The following is a 10,778-nucleotide window of genomic DNA, read 5'->3' on the forward strand; positions in this document are numbered from 1 at the left end:
AGAATCTTTTTTCCTGGGCTTAAAATATTCAGTAAATCATGTTGTAAACACATGTGCTGTCATCCAGGCTTTGTTGTTCCATTTCTAGAGCACAGGCAGAGTAGATTTAGCATCATTTCTAAGGGCCCTAGGATTTAGGGGATGAGCATTGGCTTCAACGTAAAGTCACCAGCTGCATTAGCCCCTAGTAAGAGAGTCAGCGTGTCCTTTGAAGCTTTGAAGCCAGGCATTGTCTTCTCCTCTCTCGCTATGAAAGTCCAAGATGGCATCTTCTTCCAATGGAAGACTGTTCTATCTACATTGAAAATCTGTTGTTTAGTGCAGCCACCTTCATCAGCTTTGGCTTAAGGGAATGTTGTGGCTGCTTTGATCTACCCAGACCATTCAGACTGTCTCCGTCTCAGCAATAAGGCCATTTCCCTTTCTTCTTATTTGTGTGTTCTCGAATGGCACTTCAATTTCCTCCAAGAACTTTTCCTTTGCAATTACAGCTTGGCTAACTGTTTGGTGCAAGAGGCTGAGCTTTTGGCCTGTCTTGGCTTTCGACATGCCTTCCTCTCTAAGCTTAAGTATTTCTAGTTTTTGATTTAAAGGGAGAGACGTATGACTCTTCCTTTCACTTGAACACTTAGAAGCCATTGTAGGATTATTAATTAGCCTAATTTCAATATTCTTGTGTCTCTCTCAGGGAATAGGGGCTTGAGGCGAGGTAGAGAGATGGGAGAATTGAGCAGTCAGAACACACACATTTATCAATTAAGTTTGATGTCTTCAGTGGGTAGTTTGTGGCATCATAAAACAATTACAATCGTAACATCAAAGATCACTGATCACAGATCATTGTAACAGGTATAACAATGATGAAAATATTTGAAATATTGTGAAAATTACCAAAATGTGACACAGAAGTGAGCACCTGCTGTTGGAAAAATGGAACCAACAGGCTTGCTCAACACAGGGTTGCCACAGACTTTCAATTTGTAAAAAAACACAATATCTGCAAAGTGCAATAAAGCAAAGTGCAATAAAGTGAGGTCTGTCTATACTAGCTCCAAACTGCAAATGAACTCTTTTCAAAGATATGGTTTACAGAGGCCTTCAAGTCCTGACTGGATCTTGGGCAAACTCCTTCCTGCCAGCAGAGCAGGGTTGAGTGCAGCTGTGCGGGTTTAATGCTCTTTGTGGCCATCTTGACGTTTTTCTTTTCATTTTGTAAGTGCATTTTGTAGCTTTTTATTTTGCATTTTGTAAGTGAGGTCCGATGGGCCAATGGAACATGACCCAGGGCAGGTTTGAGCTTTGGCTCATGCTTCCCTGGATGGGTTCTGGTGGGTGTGGGGTATAGACAGAGACAGAGACAGAGAGAGAAGTGAGAGTGTTTTGTCCTTTTTTTTGAACAAAAGACCCACATTTACATCTTGCAGTGGACACCCACAAATTTTCTGCACAGTACTGAGTGCAAGCTCGGGGTTCCTCAGCTGGGGGAACCCAGAACGTCCTTGGTGATCACTGGCCCAGGTACATTTTAGAGGTGTTGAGTCAGGGGCTAAGAGCAAATACATGAGAACCCGGTCAGAGATGGGTCCAAGTCCAGCCTCTGCCCACTTTTGGCATTATGACCTTTGGAAAGCAGGTTCCCTATCTGGGTCTCGATGGTCTCGGCTGTAAAATAGGGAGAGGAATTTTGAGTGTCTGCATTTAAGAGCTTAGATTATGATGAATAGGTCCTGAATTCAGAGCTGTCAGAAGGGAGGTAGGTCCTTCCCTGTCCTTTCCTTTTCTTCTCTTCCTTTTCCTCCGATGGAAAAGGAAAGGAGCTTGACCAAGGTCAGAGAAGAAAGCTGTTGGAAATGCTGAGCTGCCAGTGCCTGTCCTGGAGCCTTTTTTTTTTTTAAAGCTTTATTAAGATGCAATTTACATACTGTAAAACTCACCTGTTTCAAGTGTACAATGAATGCAATGGTGTTTAGTATATTCAGAGGATTGTGTAACATTCACTGCATTCTAGAACATTTTTACTGCCACTCCCCCAAAAGAAAACCTATACCCACTAAGAGTGGCTCCCCATGTTCCCCCTGTGGCCCCAGGCCCTGGCACATGCTGACATGTTTCAGTCTATACAGATTTGTCTGTGTGTACGGACACTTCATACACACGAGATCCTACAGCAAGTGGTTCTTGCTGACTGGCATCTTTCACCAGGCATAATGACTTCAAGGGCCATCCACGCTGTAGCATATATCAGTGTTTCATTCTTTTTTATTGCATTGTAGGGATGGTGCCACATTTTATTGTTCTGTTCATCTGCTGACGGACGTGTGAGTCGTCGGCACTCTCTGGCTATCAGGAACGGTGTTGCTGGGAACACTCGTGTGCAACTTTCTGTGTAGAAGTATGTTTTTGTTCCTCTTGGGTACATACCTGGGAGTGGAATTGCTGGATCGAGTGGTAACACAATGTTGTTGAGGAACTGCCAGAGCGTCCCCCAAGCTGCGTGCGAGGGTTCCAAACTCCCACATCCTCACCAACACTTGCTGTTGTCTTTTTTTTTTTTTGGAGGGAGAGTCTCGCTCTCTTTCCCAGGCTATAGTACCATGGCGTCAGCCTAGCTCACAGCAACCTTCCTGGGCTCAAGCAATCCTTCTGCCTCAGCCTCCCAAGTAGCTGGGACTACAGGCATGTACCATCATGCCCAAATAATTTTTTCTATATATTTTTAGTTGTCCAGATAATTTCTATTTTTTTAGTAGAGACGGGATCTCGCTCTTACTCAGGCTGGTCTCGAACTCCTGACCTCGAGCAATCCTCCCGCCTCGGCCTCCCATAGTGCTAGGATTACAGGCGTGAGCCACCGCGCCTGGCTGCTGTTGTCTTTTGATTATAGCCTTCTTGGTGGCTCTGAAGGCTGTCACCACCTCACTTTTCTGCCTTCACCATTCAGGTACCCCAGCTCTCTTGTGCAAGGGGGGACGACCACCTCACCAACACACAGACACACTCTTGCACACACTCACAAATACCACATGCTCAAGCACGTTTCCACAAACTCACGATGCTCACTCACACGATCACGCTCCCCTCCCTCCCTCATACACGCTCACACTCTCTCACACTCACACTGTCACACTCACCCTCATAATACTCTGCTTTCACACTCATCCACTACTTACCCACTCCCTAATGCACTCTCATGGTCTCGCAGGCACATCCCGTCTCACTCATTTGCACACTTTCTTACCCATTCATACCCACAGTCTCACATACTCATGCTCACTCGTGCACTCACATGCTATCACTAACGCTTTCTCACTCTCACACTCACACGTTCACTCCCACAACTTCACACTCATGCACGTTCGTGCACACCCATTCTCACCCGAGCCCCCTCTCTCACCCGCCTGCCACACAGGAGCACGGTTGGGCTCGAGTCTCGGCCTGGCCCCCCGACCCACTTGTGGGCTCTACAGGGACAGGTCTGCCCTGAGCCACCACTGCCCACTATGAGCAGTGGGGAGAGTCCTGGGGACCATGCAGTGTGCTCTGGGGATGGTCGTGAGCAGCCGCAGCCTGCAAGCTGCTGGGTCAGCATCCAGCATCACCGTTAGGGCCAAACACGGCTCCATTAGTGCTGTCCCCACTGCCAGGGCCAGGCCCTTCCCGGGCATCTTCTGTCCTCGCCCCTGGGGCTCTGCTCCCCTGGGTCATTATCACCTTTCGGTTAATCCTCAGCTGCTGCCACTCATCAACACCTGTGCACCCCCCCAGCCCCTGCGGGGTCTCCACCCCCACCCAGCACCCACATCCCCGCCACCTCCGGCTAGTGGGGACACATTCTTGGCCTGACTGCTCAGGCTGTTTCAGATTCATGAGGTGGGGGAGGTCTTGACACGTGCTCCCCGCACCAGCCCCGTCCTGTTCTCTCCGGCAGCCTGCTACTCCGGCAGGCTCACACGGTGGACCAGGATGGGGGCTCATGTCCCCAGCTCTCTGGTTTGAACCTAGATCCAGAGGGTCCTTGGGGTCACTCCACACGGGCACAAGCTCTGCCACCATTGCCCCTCCCCAGGCAACACCTCGGTGGACACAGCAGGGGCCCTGGGGGGGGGGGCTGGGGGGCCGCAGGGCGCGTGACACATGATCCAGCCCTGAGTGGTAGCCTTGCTCTGGGCCCGCAGCCAAGGAGGACTCTGAGAGGAAGAGAGAGTGTCTGCAAACAAGCCGGCTGCCAAGAAGGGGCCGGGTGATAGGAGAAGGTGTGAAGGGGAGGGGGCCAGGTGGCCACAGCCTGCGACGCCTGCATGACCTTCCTTACCCTGGATACGCAGCCACACACACACACAGATCTGATGTCCACACACAGAGCGAGCTGCATTCAAACTCTCACCCCCACCCCACATACACACAGGTCGGCATGCACGGGTCAGATGCTCGTGGACACACACACGCACAAAGTCATAGTCTCACCCACGTGTAGTGAGGAACGTTCCAGCCCCCATTCTGTCTCCCTTACACACACACACACACACACACACACACACACACGTACATAGGATTCCTTGGTAGAATCTTTGGGGATCGTATTTTTCATCACAAAGTGTGCCGCACAAACTTTGTTTGGTGAAGAAGGATTCTTAGCAGTAAACAGTTCACTCCCTGGTGCTCAGAGATCCGCCCTTGGCAACCCCCTGCAGGATCGGCTCCAACAGATGGACAGCGGGAGCCTCCCCCAGGACTGGCACAGTCGGACACTCAGCCTCTCCCCTCTCTCTGTCTCTGTGCTTGTGTCTCTGTGAGTGTGTCTCTCTGTCTCTCTCCCTCTCTGTTTCTCTCTCTCTCTGTCTGTCTCTGTTTCTCTCTCCTCTGCAACACGCTCTCCAGCGCACTCACGTGCACACTCTCTGCTGTCCCAGGCTGACACACTCACAGCATCACTGGGATTTGAGTGCCAGATGGACTTTATTTGCAGAGGGTGGCTGGGGTGGGAGAAGGCAAAGCCCACCACGGGGAGGGCAGTGTCCCCAGTGAATGGTCGGCAGGATTCAGGAGGGAGGAAAACCCAGAAAAGGGCAGGAGAGAGACGAAGGCAGAAGAACAGGGACAAAGAGGACAGGGACGAAGAGTGTGGGAGGCCCTAGAGAGGAGGCCTCACCAAACCACATGTTTACTGGCCCCCGATGATGACGGGCCATCAGCAAACAGGACAGGCAAAGACCCCTGCCCCCCAAGAGCTCACAAAATAACCCCAGTAAATAAATGACATGGTTAGAAGAGGATGCATGGCCGTGTACAGTGGGTCATTCCTGTAATCCTAGCACTCTGGGAGGCCGAGGCAGGAGGATCACTTGAGGTCAGGAGTTCGAGACCAGCCTGAGCAAGAGCGAGACCCCATCTCTACTAAAAATAGAAACAATTAGCCAGGCATGGTGGTGTGGCCTGTAGTCCCAGTTACTCCAGAGGCTGAGGCAGGAGGATCGCTTGAGCCCAGGAGTTAGAGGTTGCTGTGAGCTATGATGACGGCCACTGCACCCTAGCCTGGGCAACAGAGCAAGACTTTGTCTCAAAAAAAAAAAAAAGGAACAGGTTGCGAGTCACAGAAAAGGTGGGGCTCAGGGCAGAGTGTGGCATTTGGAACGCCAAGGCGGGCAGGAGGTGAGGGGTGAGCCCAGAGTGTCACAGGCAAAGGCCACAGCCAGTGCAAAGGCCCTATCGAAGTGGGGACAGACACAGAAAGACACGGGAGGGCTCAGAGACCACCACAGACAAGAGAGACAGGAGGACACAGTGGGGAAATCACGAGAGACAGGGATGGACACAGGCAGAGGAGAAACCAAGAACAGCCCAGCGCAGGCTGAGCCGGCCTCAGGGTCTGGGACCGGCCTCCCTCTGCCTCTCGCCCTCTCACTCCCCTGCCTCCTCCCCAGCCTCCCCGGCCTGCTGCCTCCAGGGGCGCCCCAGGTAGCCCCTGATAGCGCTCACAGGGCTCCTCCTGCGGGGATGAGGGTCCAGCAGCCCCCACAGAAGAGTGTCCGCCTCGGGGGCCAGGCCGAACCAGGGCTGAGGGCGGTCCTGGGGCTGGCCCGAGGCCTGCCAGATGAGGAAGTCCTCATAGAAGGGGTCGGCCTCGGCCAGGGGCTGGTCCCAGGGGAAGTAGCCAGTGAGGAGGCAGAAGACCAGGACCCCCAGCGCCCAGGCGTCCAGGGCAGGCTGAATGGGCAGCCCCTCCGGGAGCGGCGGGGGCGCACAGAGCTCGGGGGCCGTGTAGGGGATGGGCGGCCCCGTCAGGCGGAGCAGGGTCCCGCGGGGCCGTGTGTGGCCGAAGTCGGTCAGCTTGAAGTGCTGGCAGTCGGGGTCACACACCAGCACGTTCTCCGGCTTGAGGTCCCGGTACACCAGGCCGAGGGAGTGAATGTGTTCCAGGGCCGAGGCCAGCTGGGCTGCGCAGCGCTGGACGGCTGGCTGTGGGAGGCCCACCTGCGGGGATGAGGCTGTCAGGAAGGGGACTGAGACCATGGAGCTTCTCCTCGGCCCAGGAGGCAGGCCCAGGGAGAGCTACGGAGGCTGTAAGAAGGACTTCAAAGAGGTTGGCCCCAGGATGGCCTATCGGGGCCCCGTGAGGCCCAGTGTGGCCCCGTGAGGCTCAGTGTGACCCTATGAGGCTCAATGTGACCCCATGAGGCTCAGTATGGCCACATGAAGCCTAGTGTGGCCCCATGAGGCCCAATGTGACCCCATGAGGCTCAATATGGCCACACGAAGCCTAGTGTGGCCCTATGAGGCCCAATGTGACCCCATGAGGCTCAGTATGGCCACATGAGGCCTAGTGTGGCCCTATGAGGCCCAATGTGACCCCATGAGGCTCAATATGGCCACACGAGGCCTAGTGTGGCCCCATGAGGCCCAATGTGACCCCATGAGGCTCAATATGGCCACACGAGGCCTAGTGTGGCCCCATGAGGCCTAATGTGGCCCTGTGAAGCACAGTGTGGCCCCGTGATGACTGGTGAACTCAGTAGGGTATAGTGGCACTTCTGTGATGTCAATGAACTCCAAGGAGGCCTAACAGTTCCATGAGTCCCCTGGGCCCAATGAGGGCGTCCGGGGCGCTAGGTGAGGCCAGGGAGGCCAATGCAGCGATGTGATTCCTCGTGGTCCAGGCTGTTCAGGGGCATTTCTGTGAGGGGGGTGAGGCTCTCGCAGGCACGCTCGAGGTCCGCCTACCCACCTTAGGCTGGATGAAGGCCATGAGGTCCCCGTGCAAAATGGGCTCCGTCAGGAAGCTGTAGGAGTCGGCTGACTCGAGGCCGATGCCGTAGGCGGTTACGACTCCCGAATGCTCGCCCAGCGAGAGGCCCACGCAGAACTCATACAGGAAGCCACGGAGGGAGGTGGTGGGCTTCGGGAGTTGCTTCAGTGCCAAGGGCGTGCCTGGGGAAGCAGGGACAGGCTTGACAAGTGTGCGGGAGCCAGTAGCCCCCCCTGTGCTCACCCTTGCTGGCCCCTGAGCCCGGACTCGCTTTGCCATGTGCCACCCCTGCCTCCTCCAGTTCCCACCCTAATGGCATGGCCACCAGAATATCACTGGCGGTACTAATAATGACAACACAAGACCGGGCACGGTGGCTCACGCCTGTAATCCCTGCAAGTTGGAGGATTCTTTGAGCCCAGGAGTTCGAGACCAGCCTGGGCAACATGGTGAGACCTCGTCTCTAAAAAGAAATAAAAAAAGAATGAGCACGTGGCGAGTTTCTACTCTCCCCTCTTACAAGTCTGCTGTCGGAGCAGATGGAAGGACCCCGTGAAATACCTCCAGTGACCTCTTGTGGACTCTCAGAAGAGCAAACCCATGTTTGAGGCAAAAAGGCATTTTTGAGGCAACTGGGGGAAAGATAGCCTGCCCTGGGGAGTGGATCCAATTAGGAATCACGGCCTTTGTCACAGATGGAAACGACTTCCTAGAATGGAAACTCCTGAAGGCGGGAACTTCTGGTTTCTTCTTCTTCTTCTTTTTTTTTTTTTTTTATAGCCATCAGCTGCCAGGGCCCAGCCTGGCCCGTCTGGAGGCAGTGGGTGACCGAGGTGGGTTACCCCCTACTAAGCAGCCAACCACTCCCCTTCCACTCCCCAGCTGGACGCAGCAAAGTGTGTGTACGTGGTCACTGTGTCCTGGATCACATCTGCCCGTCCGTGCTCCCCACTGGGCCATGAGCTTCTCCATGACGGTTGCGTGTTCATGTCCCCTGCATCACCCAGCCCAGGGTGGGCCACCAGGAGGCCTCACAGTGGACATTCAATGCCCCCAAGTACAGGAGCCTCATTTACGATGCCTCCGTCCCATGGTGTGTCCCATGTCTCCCTGTTCCATACGGATCCAGGTCCGGGTCCCTCCTCTCTGCATCTCTCTCTGTTATGGGCTGATGTGTCCCCACAAAATTCATATGTTGGAGTTCTAACCCCCAGAACCACAGCAAGTGACTGTATTTGGACAGGGGGTCTTTAAAGAGGTAAAATGAGGGCTTTGGGGTGGGCCCTAACCCCATACGACTGGGGTCCTTATAAGAAGAAGAGGTTAGGACACAGACACACGTGGTGACACAGAAAGAAGATGGCTGTCCACAAGCCAAACAAAGAAGCCACCCCTGCTGACACTGGTCTCGAACTTCCAGCCTCTGGAACCAGGAGGAAATACAGTTCTGTTGTTGAAGCCGCCCGGTCCGTTGTACTTGGCTACGGCGGCCGGAGCAGACTGATACACACTCTTACTCCTCATCCGTGCTGGGAGCTCCTTGAAGGGACAGCTGGCTCTGATTCATCTCAGGGGCCCTAGAACCACCTGGCACAGGGCTGAGCCCCCCCAGTGGCCTCTGGAGGTGTGCCCTGAACTGAGATTGACTCCAAGTTTCATCCACGGTATCCGTTTCATGCAAGGACAGGGGCTGGGCATATGCTTGGCAGAAAGGTACCAGAAGACCTGGTACTAGCTGTCCTGCACACGCCGGGGGTGGCCTTACTACACGCTTGGCTAACAGCATCACTCTGAATCATCCCACACAACCACTGAACCAGCCATGTGTGAGATCCATGAGGGTGGGGACTCCGTCTCGTCAACACTGTCCCCAGCAACTAGAGCAACAGCTATGTGCTCAGGCAATCAACAGTTCTCTCAAATAGGAAATCCTCCACATTTCCAAAGAAAGAAGCTGAGGCTCAGAGAGGTCTAGGGTGTTCCCCAAAACACACAGCTTGGGAGGGGTGGAGGTAAGACTTGATTCAGGTCTACCAGACACACCTAAGCCTGGGCCTGTGGCCCTGCCCCCAGCTGCACCCCACCGCCCCCATCCCCGGACCTGGTACCTTTCTGACGATGGGTGACCAGCAGGACGCGGCCGAAGCGGCCCTGGCCCAGGGGACGCACTTCCTGGTAGAGCTCGTCCACCTCGGCTCGGACCAGGGTCTGGGCACTCAGCGCCATCATGTCCTCCAGCGCCAGGGCAGCCTCCTGGCCCTGCCGGAGCTCCTCCTCGGTCAGGCCGCCCCGGCTCTGCTCACCGTCGTCCTCCCCAGCCTCCGCCTCCACCGGCTCCTCGTCAGACCGTTTGCCCGGCATCTCTGCAAGGACAGGCCCAGCGAGGGTGACCCAGGCTCAGGTCTCGCCAGGCTGGACCCCTGGGTCTGAGAGAGGAGGGCCTAGGGGCTCATTGCCTCTTCTTATTGTGACTCAGTTTCCCCTGCTGAGAGGTCTCTGAGGAACAGGGACAGCAGTCCCTCGTGTAAGGGGAATTCGAGCCCGAGGTCACAGATGTCCCCTGCCCCCACACTCCTGCACCACCTGATGGCCTGAAGTTGAAAGATGAACCACATAACTGGAGACACCCCCACCTTGTTTCCAAAGCAAACAGACTTGGGCCCTGGGGGTGGATGAGAGAACAAACAGCTGCTGTCTGCCCCCAGGGGCCGGGGAGGCGGGGCTGCACTGGAGGGCCTGGGACGCCTGGGTCCTGCGCGGGAGCAGGCACTTGGGATGGGTCCCTAAGACCTTTGCAGGCCTTGGGTCCACCTCTCACAGCCCAGCCTGCCTCTCTCAGACCCAGGCTCCCAGCCCGCCCCTCTCCTGGAAACGTGTGCAACTCACACAGCTGGGGCCCCCCAAAATCTGTTTCCCTGACATTCGGCCACTTTGCAGCGCCAGATGCAGCCTGCGCTCCCCTGAGGGACCCAGGCCCCTGGCCACCTGGTTGTTTTCGCTCTCAGGTGCTGCCCACCTCACACCATTCAACCTCGCCCTCCTCCTGACCTGGGTGCAGACCTCCAGACCATACCTTCTCCAAGGCCCGCCTGACCCTTCTGCGGCCTGCTGTGGTCAGCGCCCGGCACTCAGGACCCATGCCAGCAGAGGCCTGCCTGGAGCAAGACCCGCCCCCACCTCGGGGGTCTGTAAAGCCCTGCCCCTGCTCTGCCCCAGCCCCGCCCCTTCTGCCCCCACTGGGGGCAGAGCGACATCGTGCGTTGACTCCTAGAACTGGCTGTGGTCAGACAAATGCCCCGCCGGGCTCAGCCCTCCTCTCCTAGGCCCAGGGGTCCAGGACTCTACAGAGAATGAAACCATCTCTGCAACCAACCCCTGCCTTGACCCCCATCCCAGCTGCCCCCATCAATGCTGCATTGACAGGTCAGACACAAGTGTTTGGAGAGGGGTGTCCCGGGGATCAGACACTAGGGTGCTGTTTGGGGAAAAAATGAGACAACGAGATTCCAGAACGATGCAGTGAGAGATGACCTCA

The 10,778-nt window shown here is 55.5% G+C and overlaps 1 protein-coding gene across 1 annotated transcript; it reads right to left on the minus strand.

Moving 5' to 3' along the window:
• Nucleotides 1-5,898: 5,898 nt before the first annotated feature.
• On the minus strand, nt 5,899-10,393 carry SBK2 (SH3 domain binding kinase family member 2). The gene is made up of 4 exons (XM_045531829.1): nt 10,317-10,393; nt 9,352-9,606; nt 7,223-7,425; nt 5,899-6,471 (listed from the first exon to the last, which is right to left on the minus strand). Exons 2-4 carry the CDS (start codon nt 9,602-9,604, stop codon nt 5,899-5,901), a joined length of 1,029 nt encoding a protein of 342 aa, XP_045387785.1. The 5' UTR covers nt 9,605-9,606; nt 10,317-10,393.
• Nucleotides 10,394-10,778: the final 385 nt, after the last annotated feature.

This window comes from Lemur catta, chromosome 19 (assembly GCF_020740605.2).
Source record: "Lemur catta isolate mLemCat1 chromosome 19, mLemCat1.pri, whole genome shotgun sequence".
Classification (NCBI taxonomy): Eukaryota; Metazoa; Chordata; class Mammalia; order Primates; family Lemuridae; genus Lemur; species Lemur catta.

Coding starts and splice junctions, on each gene's coding strand:
- SBK2 (XM_045531829.1), bottom strand. CDS start 9,604: ATGCCGGGCAAACGGTCTGACGAGGAGCCGGTGGAGGCGGAGGCTGGG. Junction 7,426..9,351: donor GGTCACCCATCGTCAGAAAG/GTACCAGGTCCG, acceptor CTGCTTCCCCAG/GCACGCCCTTGGCACTGAAG. Junction 6,472..7,222: donor TGGCCTTCATCCAGCCTAAG/GTGGGTAGGCGG, acceptor TCATCCCCGCAG/GTGGGCCTCCCACAGCCAGC.